Below are 14,416 nucleotides of genomic sequence, written 5' to 3' on the forward strand. Positions count from 1 at the left end.
AAACAACTAGCTAATGCCGTGATGAAAATGGTCACTGCCATCAAAACACACAGCAATGGGGCCCAGATCTCCCTGGGCGTTTCTCCAAGTTCAAATGAAGAGGAAATACCCAATCTGTCCTGGAGCATTCTAGTGGTGAAAAGTCAAAGTTCTTCTGGCGAACATTTTCAACTTGAAAGAAAAAAACATACATCCGCAAAAAAAAACAAAAACAAAAAACCACTTTCGTTCCCATACCGGGAGTCGAACCCGGGCCGCCTGGGTGAAAACCAGGAATCCTAACCGCTAGACCATATGGGAACCGATGAGCAGTCATACCACCATGTCTGTATACATGATATGCCGCAGCTTCGCGCCAGCACCTCCCAAGTACCACTGCGCATCGCTGAGCTCCTGCTGTCCCTGTGGAAACCGGTGTGACTGCAGCCCTGCCAGACTGGCTGCACGGACCCGTCTCCCACTTAGCCCTGGTGGGACAAGGCACCCCACCCCCCCGGCAGGCAGAACCCCCTTTCCTGGTGGTCTCCCCCAGAGCTGGAGTCAGGGCAGAAGATCAGGGCAGCGAGTTAAGGACGTTGTGCTGAAGATTTGCTGTCTTCATCAACCGCAGTTGCAGAGCCGGTGGTCCCAGCCCGACCTGCCAGTCCAGCCCCGAGCCCGCAGTGGGCGGCGCATGCCCACCCCAGTGCCCGCCCACGACCAGCAGCGAAGGGCGTGCTCCATGGGGTCGCACCTCCTCCTTGAAGAATTTGTGGCCCCAGCAAAATTGACTTATTTTTTTCCTTACTTTGGCTTCAGAATCTCACTAACGGGCACCTTGTAGATAGGATCTTGTGATGAAAGGAAACCTTTGGTGAGGGCTAGGGGCAGATATCCAGTTTTCCTGCAGTCACGGGGGTTCCTTTTGAGTTCCTCCCTTAGTCTTTTCCCTGACAACTCAAGGTCAACAGGCCAATAAACGACCCCTCAACCAATGGCAAATCTGCCCTACAGGGGTTATGTTAAAGTTCAAGAAGTAAAACAATGTAGTACTGGTGTGTTGACAGTAATGTCTGCGGAACAGAATGAAAACCCCCAAATTACATTGAGTTTACACTGGAGTTAGCAAAACAAAAGGGCAGCATTAACCAACATACAGCACGTGGGCGGACGGTGGAAAAGCTGGACATGACTCAGTGGACATTTCAACGGAAACCACAGAGGTTCTTGAAAATGCTGGAGAATTCCCTGATTGCCTTACCAGTTACAAGCCCAAATTCAGAATCATGTGACAGCTGGATACATTCAATTGTATGTACAAATAATGATCAAAAAACACAAAAGTTGGGTAGTGGTTACCATAGCTTTTACTGTAGTTATTCATTAAGCTATTCAACTGTTCTGTGCGGTTTGATGTAATATGTTTTATTTTATAATAAAAAGTCAAAAAAATCATAAGCAAAAAGATAAACTGGAAAATGAGACTTCCATCTCATACATATGAACAAAGGACCAATTACCTCAAAACATAAACAGCTCCTAGAAATTATTGCAAAGATCAACAACCCAGTAGAAAAATGAAGTTCCCAAAACAGAAAACACAAGTGGCCCTTCCAAAAAATGAAGAGAGGTTCAGCCTCTTATGGTAAGATAAAGAGACAGGATTTTAAAAAGGTAGGCCTCTTCCTAGAGTTCCCTTAAAAATCTAGGCCAGATCATTTTCACTTCCTGGCTTAGACCCTGCCAAGGGCTGCCCAGCTACTCAGGTGTTTGTATCCTTGTGGACTCAAGTCATATTGTCCTGATCTTTTGGCCCAGTACGGTTTTCTCCTCCAGCAAAGACAATTTGGAGGATGTAGTAAGCATGAAGCACTATTCCTGTCCCCCACCACCTCTCTTCGCACAGTGTTCCGTCATCCAGCCACGAAACCACAGCTGAGTGATCCAAGAGACAGTTCCAGTTGTTGACTAACGTGTATCTGCCCACGTGAGTGTGTCCTATGGGAACTCAGGCCTCGGAATGGTTTCAAAATAGTGGCTTTCAAAATTAGTTTGCCTCTTCAAACTTCACACCTAAGGAAACATGCAGAGCAGGGACAGAGTGGACATTAGCTGGCGTGGGGTAGGGGCAAGAGCTATTTGTGAAGGAAGAAGGCCTGAGATCAAATAGCGATGTCAGAGAACAGCTGAGCTCACTGCCTAGCTCACTGCCCTGCCTCTGTGCATGCATGTCAGGCAGCCCCCAGCTCCAGCTGCTTGAGTTTCTCTTGGAGCCCCCGGAGCTGGCTTCGACCCCAGTCAATGCGGTTCTGGAGGCTGGCTATGTCTGCGGCCAGCTGCAGGCCTGGAGGAAAGGAGAGAAGGTTAGGATGGTATCTGTGGTATAACACAGGACCCAGGAGGATCTGGACATCCCCAGAAATTGGAGAGGCTCCAGGCCTCTCTGCCCCCAACACTTGTCCCAAAACATTCCAGGTATGGCCCTGCATTGGCTGCTCCAGAACCTCTGCAGTCTTACACCTCCTTCAGGTCTTTGCTAAAACGTTACCTCCTCAGACTTCCCGGACCCATTATATCACCCACCAGGAAGTAAAAATTCACAGCTAGTAATACCATCTCATGCTCTCATTTCCTTCCTTCCCCCATGACTACAGCCTCTCGCTCCCCTCACCTCCACTTCTTTTCTCTGCCCCAACAGTAGTCCACACTCTGGATCCACCTCTAGGTGGCTTGTGCCGATGTCTCTGCTGGAACAGCTGCTGCCCAGTCCTCCGGGCAGCTCTCAGTCTTCAGCCTCCTGTTCAGCAGCAGGGCTGACCACACACTGGATCGCTTGCTCCAGGAAACACTTTCTCTTCTTGGCCTCCAGGACACCTGCTCCCAGGTGTTGCTCCTAAGTTTCCTTGACTGGCTTCTCCCCTCCTCTCCCTCACCTCCTGTCCATACCCCCCAGGCCCTCTGCTGATCTCGTCCTGTTTCAGCTTGAAACCAGTGTTTGTGTCAAAAACTTTGGAATTTAAACAGTGCTATGCAGTGACTCCCAAATCTCTCTCCAGCCCAGGCCTTTCCCAAACTCCAGAGGTATGTGCCCAAGTGCCCACTCAGACTGTCCAGCAGGACATCAGTAGACACCACACAGACCACACCAACTCCTGCCTTCCGGCATCCCCTCAGCTGCCCACAGTGGGTGAGGGTCACTCCATCCTCCAGGGGTTCTGAGTGGAGACCGGGGGCTTTCCTGGACTCCTTTCCTTCCCTTACTCCCATATCTTATCTGTCAGCAAATTCTGAGGCTTCTACTCTTTTTTTTTTTTTTTTGAGACGGAGTCTTGCTCTGTCGCCCAGGCTGGAGTGCAGTGGCCAGATCTCAGCTCACTGCAAGCTCCGCCTCCCGGGTTTACGCCATTCTCCTGCCTCAGCCTCCCCAGTAGCTGGGACTACAGGCGCCCACCACCACGCCTGGCTAGTTTTTTTGTATTTTTTTTAGTAGAGACGGGGTTTCACCATGTTAGCCAGGATGGTCTTGATCTCCTGACCTCGTGATCCGCCCGTCTCAGCCTCCCAAAGTGCTGGGATTACAGGCTTGAGCCATCGCGCCCAGCCGGCTTCTACTCTTAAAACCTGTGCAGGTTCCCACCACTTACCTCCTCCTCCAGTGACGCCATCTGCTTCTCGCACTGGCCGCTCCCTGACGCCCGCTTCCTCCCTCTGCTCTGTGTCCCCAACCAGCACCCAAGGATTCCTGTGACCCTGTGCAGCCAGTCGAACCATCCTCTGCTCAGAGCCTCTCTGTGCGTCCCACAGTCTTCATCTGACTCCACTTCAGGCCATCAGCCTCTGCACATACCTGATATATATGGCTTCAGGGCTTTTGTCCTGGCTGGTTCCTCCATCTAGAGCACCATTCCCCAAAATCACCCACAAAGCTTTTCCTTCACCTCCTCAGAGAGACTTCCCCTGGCCACCCTTCGTAAAATAGCTACCTTGGCCCACTCCTGTCCCACTCCATTATGTGTTTTTCGTAACAATTTTCACATCCTGACTTATTACTTATCTGCACATTGCCTTTCTCTGCTCCTAAACATTACATGAAAAGGTGTTTTTCTCTTTTGTTCTCTGCTGTATCCCCAGCAGCTAGCATGAACCCGAATGCTGCCAACTATCAGTAAATGCTTTTGGAAAACACAGTGGGTAACAACAGAAGTTTGGATGAAGAGAAACCTGCAAAGTCTTTCACAGACTAACCCCAGCCATGGCAGCAGTGCTCCAGTGTTCCCTGTGGATAGAGGGTCTGAGGGCCACACAGCCAAACAACAGGGTCCACTCACCATCCCGGAAGCTGGCTTGAGCCTGACGTAGACTGTGAGGAACCAGGATTCCAAACCAGTTCAGGGGGTCCCGAGGGGCCTCAGAGGACTGCGGTTCTGGGGTCTTAGTGGGGCCCTTGCGCCTCCGCAGAGCTGAGGAAAGAAAGGTTGGAGTAGGCTGGGATCCTACTCCCTGGCCTGTATCGTCTTGGTGACAATGTTGAGCTTGATCTGAGCTCATGATTCTAGAAAACACTGTTGGTTGGAAAATTCCAACTTTGGGGTTCCAGGAAACAGCTTACCACAAAACACAGCCTTTCCCCTTGTGATTCAGATGAGACTGTTTGTCCACTCTTTCCCATGACTCCTGTAGGACCTGCCGATGACCCTGTTTGCCTGTGACACTGACCTTACCCATTGGACCTGAACATGCTGACAGACCAGACACAGACGTTCCAACTCCCCATTCTTTGTCTCAGGAATGATTAACTGGGATTAGAAGTTTGTCCCTCTGAAACTAGCTAGACACACAGATGAATATTTTCTGTTCAGCTGACTGAAACTTAAGTGATTGTAAAACTATTCCCAGTGTAAAGCAACTCCCCAACTTCTCTACTCCTCCCTATAAAAGTCTAAGGCAAAACCACCCTACAAAAACATTCTGTTCTTCAGCTCTGGGATGCTCTCTCTTATCGCAAAAACCTAATTAAAACCATCTCCATCATTTGCATTTTGTCTTTGACATTGGGAAGGGGTTCTGCAGAAGGAAGAGGGGGCTCACCTGCTTCGCGAGGCCCCACCTCCTCTGGGGCGTGGACACCAGATCTCACCACCTTGAACTTCTGGAGTCCCTCCTGGGCCTCGCTGAAGGACAAGAAGGGAGGATGGAGCTTTGGCACCCCGGGCCTGGAGCGCGCCCGCCCACCCAGCCCAGCATGGACGCTTCCTCACCTGGCCTGGAGGCAGACCTGGGGCTCCATGTGGGAAGCATACTGCAGGGGCCCCACCGACTTGGTGCCCATCGCGTAGCGAGCCTTGGCGAGCGACAGCCAGCCCTGCAAGGAGAGGACAGCGGTGAGCCTCAGTTTACGCCCGTGTGCCCTCCTGCCCGCCCCAGGCGCCTACCTCCTCCACCCGGGCGTTCAACACCGCTCGCTTCCCCTCCAGTTCCTCCAGGTCCCCCAGCAGCTGCAGGAGCAGCGAGTCCAGCTCCGCTCGCAGGTCAAGCGCCGCCATGGACACGCATTCAGATCCGGACCCGCCACCTTCCCCGTCACCGCCCGCGGTTGGCAGGACAGCCAATGGGCACACGAGATCTTCCATGGAGGGGCGTTCCCAGCTGGGGATCCCCACGCCGGCAGCACCTAGGCCTCCGGGTCAGCTCCTTTAAGGGCAAGCGCACTTAGAGAAGCAGCACAGAAGCAACCGATCGACTGGTTTCCCCAGTTAGCCCCCACGTGGATCAGCCAGCCGGACTGTCGGCCGGGGCCGAAGGTGGTTCTGAGTCCTTCCGGAAGCTGCCCAGTCTTAGAACTCGGGCCCCTGCTGTGGCGATGGAAGAAAGCGAAGCTGTGCAGAAACCATTTTGGTTGAGGGAAGAGTGGTTTTAATTTGGAAAGGAGCCGGCAGGCAACCTCCAGATCAGTCGGTGTGCCATTTTTACAGCTGATGAACTGGTTCGAGCCGCTAATTATGATTGTTTTAGCGGTTCATCATCTTGAAACCGTGCATTCTGCACGGCGGTGGCGGGGGAAGGGCGGGGATGGGGAAGCCGCTGGCGGACATCTTTATTAGCTGCAGTCGGAGGCCGCGTGCGACATTCTGTATCCAGTCTATTGGTTGTCCCAAGGAGAACGCCCCCTGGAACGGCCAATCGCCTTGCCATGCCCCCTCCCCCGCCCAGCCCTATTCGCCATCTTAACACAGGGCATGCCCGACGGCTGCAGGCACCGGTGAAGCGTCTAAGGGACCATCTTGGTTGAGGGCGGAAGTGAGGACTGCGAGGCGCCAGAGGAACCCACAGAGTCTCCCGGACCCACGTGGAAGCGGCGCTCAAGATGGTAGGAGGATGTTTGAGCTCCTGTTTCGGAGCTGCGGGACGCGTGAAGTGCTGGGGATGTGGCCCTGGGGCGTTGGAGCCTCGGGGGCTCCGGGGCTCCGGGGCTCGGGAGCCAGTAGTGACTGGGCCCGCTGTTCCCGCAGCTGCGCCGCGAGGCCCGCCTGCGCCGCGAGTACCTGTACCGCAAGGCCCGGGAGGAGGCGCAGCGCTCGGCGCAGGAGAGGAAGGAGCGGCTGAGGCACGCGCTCGAAGGTACGGTGGTCGGTCCCGCGGGCGTCTGCGCGGTAAACCCCCCGCACTTACTTGTGTTCGGATATCCAAGCGTCTTTCCAAATGCTTGCAGGCCGTTTTCCTTGCCCATTGGATTCTCCTGTTGGTTTTGAGAGTTCCTTCCGTGTGACAGTGGTACTTACTTGTCGTTGACGTTGCAGCACCCGGGTTTTGCAGCTTGCCCGCTGTGTACGGTGTGTCAAGTTCGTCCCCAGTTTTAAAGGCTTTACCTTGTCCTATAGAAATTCTCTCTAGAGCGGTGGCTCATGCCTGTAATCCCAGCACTTTGGGAGGACGAGGCGGGCGGATCATGAGGTCAGGAGTTCGAGACCAGCCTGACCAACATGGTGAAACCCCGTCTGTACTAAAAATACAAAAAGTAGCTGGCCGTGGTGGCACGCGCCTGTAATCCCAGCTACTCAGGAGACAGAGGCAGAGGCAGGAATTGCTTGAACCTGGGAGGCAGAGGTTGCAGTGAGGCAAGAGCGTGCCACTGCACTACAGCCTGGGGAAAAGAGCAAGACTCCGTCTCAAAAAAAAAAAAAAAAAAAAAAAGAAAGTTTCTCCAAAGACTATCTGGATAGCGCGGGTGCTGCAGACTGCACTGCCCATCCTCCCTGCCAGAGTTCCTCTGAGCCCCGTGGAGAACAGTGGTGCCCGAGTGCGTGCCTGGAGCGCACTGCTCTGCAGTGGGCAGCCTGCGGCCCAGAACCCGCTGAAGCCATGCTCTTGAGGCACTGTGGGCATCATGACTAGCGGTTTTGCTGTCTTGAGAGCTTTAAGGTCTCTGGTCCACCTTCATACATACAGAACAGTCTATATTTCTTTTCAAAAGTAATTTTTAAAGTCCAGCGCCGTGGCTCACTCCTGTAATCCCAGCACTTTGGGAGGCTGAGGCTGACGGATCACTTGAAGTCAGGAGTTCGAGACCAGCTTGGCCAACATGGCGAAACGCCGTCTCTACTGAAAATACAAAAATTAGCCGGATGTAGTGATGGGTGCCTGTAATCCCAGCTACTCTGCAGGCTGAGGCAGGAGAATCGCTTGAACCTGGGAGGCAGAGGTTGCAGTGAGCTGAGATCACGCCACTGCACTCCAGCCTGGGCGACAGGGTTAGACTCTCAAAAAAAAAAAAAAATCAATTTTTAGATTTCGACCTGATTATAAAAGCAATACAATATGTTTAGATATTTTAGAAAGTCTTCAAGTTGTGAGACTAAAGAAAATGAAGTCCTAGTAACCACTGTTTATGGGCTGGCCTGTAGAAAGTTTTGTCACCTCTATCCCTGCTGTATCCAAGCCCAGAATGGACTGAGGTATTTTTATTTCAAGCGTGTACAGGCTTGTAAGCTGTGGTGTGTGGAGTGAGCTGAGGGCTCCATGCTCGTGACCCACTCAGCTCCTCTCTCTTCTCCCTGCAGAAAACCGCCTGATTCCCACTGAGTTACGCCGAGAGGCTCTGGCCTTACAGGGGTCCCTGGAGTTTGATGATGCAGGAGGTGAAGGTAACTATACAAGGTAGCCCTCCCCAACACTGAGCTGGCTGGTCTCCCGTCGTTCCTCAGACACACTGGGCACTGTCCCATCAGAGGAAACTGTTCCTGGAACTGTCTCTTATGCCCTTGTCACTGCACAGATGGCATCGCAGGGCTCTCCCTGAGTGTGCCCTGTCCCACTTCCATGGCACACGTGGGCCACTGACTCCGCGCCTTGCTTGTTAATTCCCTCCCCCACCGGAGTGCCTGCCGGGGCAAGATGGTGTCCCTCGCACATCATTGGTGCCCATACGTTTAATTCACTGCATTATTCAAGAAACAAGAAAGGAATTCCAAACATTATAGATACTTGTTTTGAGGGAAAGGAGTTTGCCACTGTTCGCCTTAGCAGAGTGTGGACTTTGTTGTGTCATACAGTAGCTGCTAACCCCATGTGATTAATATAGCTTCAGCGAACTACAATTAAACAAAAGATTATGTTCCTCCGCCACATGTGTGCTCGGCAGCCAGAGTGGTTGGAGGCCGCCCTCTTGCCCGTTGTGCATGTGGAGCATTCCTATTCTTGAAGGCTTCAGCGCCATCCAGGCGGTCTTGGCTGCCCCCAAGTTAGCATTTCATTCCCGAGACTGTCATGTTCTTGCCCCTCGTGCCCCTGACAGGCGTGACCAGCCACGTGGATGATGAATACCGATGGGCAGGAGTCGAGGATCCCAAGGTTATGATCACTACCTCCCGAGACCCCAGTTCCCGCCTCAAGATGTTTGCAAAGGTACTGGTGAGCAGGGAGTGAGGGGGAGACACCCAGGACACACAGCCCCCGTCCTGACTGCACACTGCCATCCACGCCCAGGAGCTGAAGCTGGTGTTCCCAGGCGCCCAGCGAATGAACCGAGGTCGACATGAAGTGGGGGCACTGGTGCGAGCCTGCAAAGCCAACGGCGTCACCGATCTGCTAGTCGTTCACGAGCACCGGGGCACACCTGGTGAGGCCAGAGGGAGAGTCGGGGTGGGAGCCGTCTAGGGCAGACGGGGGTCTCTGACAGCCACCTTTCCCCGCCAGTGGGGCTCATCGTCAGCCACCTGCCCTTTGGCCCTACTGCCTACTTCACGCTGTGCAACGTGGTCATGCGGCATGACATCCCAGACCTGGGCACCATGTCAGAGGCCAAGCCCCACCTCATCACACATGGCTTCTCTTCCCGCCTGGGCAAGCGGGTGAGTCTGGGGGCCTTCAGGCTGGGGCTGCGGGCCAGGCCAGGCCAGGCATTTGCCACTCTCTTTCCCTGTGCCCCAGGTCTCTGACATCCTCCGATACCTGTTTCCCGTGCCCAAAGATGACAGCCACCGGGTCATCACCTTCGCAAACCAGGACGACTACATATCGTTCCGGTGGGTCCACAGGCCATGCCCCGGGAGAGCGTCCCCACCCTGTGTACCGCGTGCTGCTTGCCTTTGACCCACAGCTGTTCCCTCCCAGGCACCACGTGTACAAGAAGACAGACCACCGCAACGTGGAGCTCACTGAGGTCGGGCCCCGCTTTGAGCTAAAGCGTGAGTTTGAGGCTGAATCCCATGTCTGGGGTCGGGAGGCGAGGCTGGCTGTGCCAGGGCTGATGGCCATCCCTGCCTGCAGTGTACATGATCCGCCTGGGCACGCTGGAGCAGGAGGCCACAGCAGACGTGGAGTGGCGCTGGCACCCTTACACCAATACCGCACGCAAGAGGGTCTTCCTGAGCGCCGAGTGAGCCCACTCACCACTCAGTCAGGACGTGGACTTGGAACTCAGGATGGGGCCGTCACAGACAGGCCTGCCGAGCTGGGATGTGGAACCGTGGTGGGTGGAGAGCTCTGAATAAACCGTCTGTGTCATGGCCGCGCCTGCCTCTGAGTGGTCAGGCCACGTCTGCAGGGCAAAGCCCATCGGGGTCCTCTTGGGTGGGGACCTGATGGCTGTGGGATGTGCTTGGCCTGGAGTCAGTGTGGGGTTAACATAGTCAGATATTTGATGCTGACATCCCCTCTAGAGTCAGGGTCCTATGAGCTCTTCAGCAGGTAGATGTGGGTAGCAGGCCCAGTCCGTGGCATGGGCAGCCCACCAACTTAACTCACTGAGTGGGAGCTGCCAGTGTGCCAACGTGGAGGGGACAGGCCAAACCCGGTGCTCAGTGGCTGATTCCTCATGTGAGTGGCATCCTGTGGTATTTGTCCTGTGTCTGGCTTATTTCTATTAACATAATGTCCTCCGGGTTCCTCCATGTTATTGCAAATGATAGGATTGTTTTTTTTTTTTTTTCTGAGACGGAATCTCGCTCTTTCGCCCAGGCTGGAGTGCAGTGGCCGGATCTTGGCTCACTGCAAGCCCTGCCTCCCAGGTTTACGCCATTCTCCTGCCTCAGCCTCCCGAGTAGCTGGGACTACAGGTGCCCGCCACCTTGCCCAGCTAGTTTTTTGTATTTTTTAGTAGAGATGGGGTTTCACCGTGTTAGCCAGCATGGTCTCAATCTCCTGACCTCATGATCCGCCCGTCTCGGCCTCCCAAAGTGCTGGGATTACAGGCATGAGCCACCGCGCCCGGCTGATAGGATTTTTTTTGTAAAAAATATATATGCCACATTTTCTTACCGATCCATCCACCAACAGACACTTAGATCGTTTTCATAGTTTGGCGGTTGTGAAAATGCTGCAGTCATCGTGGGAGTATAGCTATCTTTTGAAGATAATGATTTCATCTCCTTTTTATATGTATACCCAGAAATGGGATTGCTGCATCAAATGGTGGTTATTTTTAATTTTTTGAGGAACCTCCATACTGCTTTCCATAAAGGCTGTACTGATTTCCATTCCCACCAGCAGTTCACTAGCGTTCCCTTTTCTCCACATCCTTGCCAACATTTTTTATCTTGTGTTTTTTAGTAACAGCCGTCCTAACAGGTATGAGGTGATCTCGCATTGCGGTTTTGATTTGCATTTCCCTAACAGTTGGTGATGCTGAGCATTTTTGCATACACTAGGTCGTTTGTTCTTTGTTGTTCACTTGAGTCCCTTATATAATTTGAATACTGCTGTGGCCTGAATGTTTGTGTCCCCCAGAAATTCATATAGTGAAATCTCATCCCTATGGTCAACAGTTTAGGGAAGCGATTAGTTCATGAGGACTCTGCCCTCGTGCATAGAATTAGTGCTCTTGTAAAAGATGGCCGCGGGAGCTCTTTTGCGCCTCCTGCCGTGTGAGGACACAGCTCGAAGCTGCTGTCTGTGAACCAGGAAGCCCCCCCTCACCAGACACCGAATCTGCTGGAGCCACCATCTTGGACTTCCCAGCCTCCAGAGCTGCGAGAAATAAATGTCTGTTGTTTAAGCTACCCAGTCTGTGGTATTTTGTTATAACAGCCCAGCCCAGATTGAGACAGGTAATAACCCTTTATCAGATACATGCTTTGCAAATAGTTTTCCCCATTCTGTAGATGCAGCCATCGAGAAGCTCCTCAAGATAGACATTAAATACAAAGAAGCATGGTGTGAAACGCCATGTGTAATATGCTGTCAGTGTGCAAAAGGCAGGGAGGCCCTGCACTTGTGTGTATGTTCTGCATCGTCCCCCAGAAGGCTGGACGCCTTGCTGGAGCACTGGGCACCCAGGGAGCACGGAGGTTCTTTACCGTAATGTTAGTGGGTGAACATTTCACCCACTTCTTGACCACGGAGACCTGCCCTCTGAGTTCTCTGCCCATTTTTCTTTGGGGTGCAGGTGTACACTTGGAAGACATCCTCATGATAGAAAAGCATACAGAAGGCCTGGCGCAGTGGCTCACACCTGTAATCCCAGCGCTTTGGGAGGTCAAGGCAGGAGGCTCACTTGAAGCCAGGAGTTTGAGACCAGCCTGGGCGATATAGGGAGAGCTCATCTCTACAAAACATTTTTAAAAACACACACAAATGCACATGGTGAAAAGTAAACCATCATCCTCCTTCCACACCAAACAATCCATCCCTACTCTCCAGAGGTCGTCGGTATTGACTTTTTAAAGCAGCTGGACTGATATTTTTTATTCATGGTATCCATAAGTTTGTTGACTGTTTGTTAGTTACATTTTAATCTGAAAGGGATCATGTGCACGCCACTCTGAACCTTGCATCTTACTCTTTAATGACAACTGGATGCCACAGGGTGCCAGGGCTGTCCAATACACATGAATCTGCCTCCTTCCTTGTGGCTACATTGTTGGGTGGCTTCCTGTTTTCATCCCCACAAATACTGCTTCAAGAGCATCATTGAACATACTTCTGTGCGTATTTATGCAAGTGTATCTGATGAATACATTCCTACACGGGGAATTCTGCCTTTAAAATGATAGAGGCCGGGCGCAGTGGCTTACACCTGTAATCCCAGCACTTTGGGAGGCTGAGGCGGGTGGATCACCTGAGGTCAGGAGTTCAAGACCAGCCAGGCCAACATGGTGAAACCCCATCTCTACTAAAAATACAAAAAATTGGCTGGGCATGGTGGTGGGTGCCTGTAATCCCAGCTACTCAGAAGGCTGAGGCAGGAGAATCGCTTGAACCTGGGAGGTAGAGGTTGCAGTGAGCCAAGATCACGCCACTGCACTCCAGCCTGGGCAACAAGAGCAAGACTCCATCTCAATAAAAAGAAAAAATTAAAATAAAATGATAGTAGAGGTTGTGTCTCTCCACAGGCACCATCACAAGATGTGAGCACCTGCCCCCCAGGTCAGCCCTGGGCATCATATGAGGTTTTAACCTCTGTCAAGCGCTAGGTGCAAAATGTTTTCCCCCAATTGCATTTGCATTTCTTTAGTTACTCTGGAGGTTGTGCTCTTTTGAAATACTTACTGGCCGTGTGTGTATATATTTTCTATGACCGGTCTGCTCTCCTTACAGATGCAATTGTTCACCTCTAGATTGTTTGTTTTAAATCTTGTTAGTTGTGGAAAATTTGAAACATACAAAGGCAGAGAAGATGGTATAGTGAGTTGCTGAGCTGGTTTTGATGTGAGCCAGTCTTCAGAGCCCACCCACTCCCTGTATCCACTCCACCAGTTTATTTTGAAGTAGATCTCAGACATCACAGCATTTCATCCATATGTATTTCCATGTATATCTCTAAAAGGTAAGGACTCAACAAAAAAAATTACATTTAAAATTATCAATGATTATTCCTTAATATCATCAGATATCCAGTTAATGTTCAGCTTGCCTTGATGAGAGTGTGTTAGTTTCAACTAAGATTGACATCAGGTCCATTCATTGCAAATGATGGACAAGTCTCAAGTCTGTTTTTATTTTTATTTATTTATTTTTTTTGAGACGGAGTCTCGCTCTGTCGCCCAGGCTGGAGTGCAGTGGCGCGATCTCGGCTCACTGCAAGCTCCGCCTCCCGGGTTCACGCCATTCTCCTGCCTCAGCCTCCCGAGTAGCTGGGACTACAGGCGCCCACAACCGCGCCCGGCTAATTTTTTGTATTTTTAGTAGAGACAGGGTTTCACCGTGGTCTCGATCTCCTGACCTTGTGATCCGCCCGCCTCGGCCTCCCAAAGTGCTGGGATTACAGGCGTGAGCCACCGCGCCCGGCCTCAAGTCTGTTTTTAAAAACAGCTTTATTGAGATAGTCAACATATTACACAATTCACAGCGCAGGCTGAACTCACAGCTTTGTGTGCCCGTCCCTGTGCATCAATGATTTTTAAAAAATCATATTCACAGGGCTGTGTAACCATCACCACGATCTAATTTTAGAACATTTTTTGTACCCCCCTGCCCCACCCCGGAGAGAAACCCCATACCCATTAGCTGTCACTCCAATCCCCTCCCTCCCACCAGGCCCCCAGCCCCTCTGGCAACCACTAATCTACTTTTGGCCAGATTCTGCTGAGACATTATAACAAGAATTTTTTTTTTTTTTTTTTTTGAGACAGATTCTTGCTCTGTCGTCCAGAATGAAGTGCAGTGGTGCGATCTCCACTCACTGATAGCTCTGCCTTCCGGGTTCACGCCTTTCTTCTGCCTCAGCCTCCCGAGTAGCTGGGACTACAGGTGCCTGCCACCGTGCCGGGGTAATTTTTTGTATTTTTAGTAGAGATGCGGTTTCACTGTGTTAGCCAGGATGGTCTCAATCTGTTGATCTCATGATCTGCCCGCCTCAGCCTCCCAAAGTGCTGAGATTACAGGCGTGAGCCACCGCACCTGGCCTTAGAACAGGATTTCTTTTTTTACATGAATACTTTTGGTCTCTATAGATTTGCCGTTTCTGAACATTTCATGTAAATGGACTAATATGTCTTTTCTG

General features: G+C 51.8%; 2 protein-coding genes and 1 non-coding gene across 3 annotated transcripts; 1 reads left to right on the forward strand and 2 right to left on the reverse strand.

The window, feature by feature from the left end:
* Positions 1 to 228: 228 nt before the first annotated feature.
* TRNAE-UUC (transfer RNA glutamic acid (anticodon UUC)) lies at positions 229 to 300 on the reverse strand. The gene has a single exon. It is a non-coding gene; the product is annotated as a tRNA-Glu (tRNA).
* Positions 301 to 1,328: 1,028 nt separating this feature from the next.
* On the reverse strand, positions 1,329 to 5,534 carry CCDC115 (coiled-coil domain containing 115). Its single transcript, XM_001093120.5, has 5 exons — positions 5,412 to 5,534; positions 5,238 to 5,341; positions 5,068 to 5,150; positions 4,308 to 4,439; positions 1,329 to 2,323 (listed from the first exon to the last, which is right to left on the reverse strand). Exons 1-5 carry the CDS (start codon positions 5,520 to 5,522, stop codon positions 2,211 to 2,213), a joined length of 543 nt encoding a protein of 180 aa, XP_001093120.4. The 5' UTR covers positions 5,523 to 5,534; the 3' UTR covers positions 1,329 to 2,210.
* Positions 5,535 to 6,318: 784 nt separating this feature from the next.
* IMP4 (IMP U3 small nucleolar ribonucleoprotein 4) lies at positions 6,319 to 9,969 on the forward strand. The gene is given in 9 exon segments (NM_001266231.1): positions 6,319 to 6,346; positions 6,489 to 6,597; positions 8,037 to 8,120; positions 8,771 to 8,880; positions 8,962 to 9,094; positions 9,172 to 9,326; positions 9,406 to 9,500; positions 9,589 to 9,662; positions 9,745 to 9,969. Coding segments are annotated over 9 exon segments (876 nt in total). The 5' UTR covers positions 6,319 to 6,343; the 3' UTR covers positions 9,858 to 9,969.
* The last annotated feature ends 4,447 nt before the right edge of the window (positions 9,970 to 14,416 follow it).

The sequence above is a fragment of the Macaca mulatta genome, chromosome 12, assembly GCF_049350105.2.
Source record: "Macaca mulatta isolate MMU2019108-1 chromosome 12, T2T-MMU8v2.0, whole genome shotgun sequence".
Classification (NCBI taxonomy): domain Eukaryota; kingdom Metazoa; phylum Chordata; class Mammalia; order Primates; family Cercopithecidae; genus Macaca; species Macaca mulatta.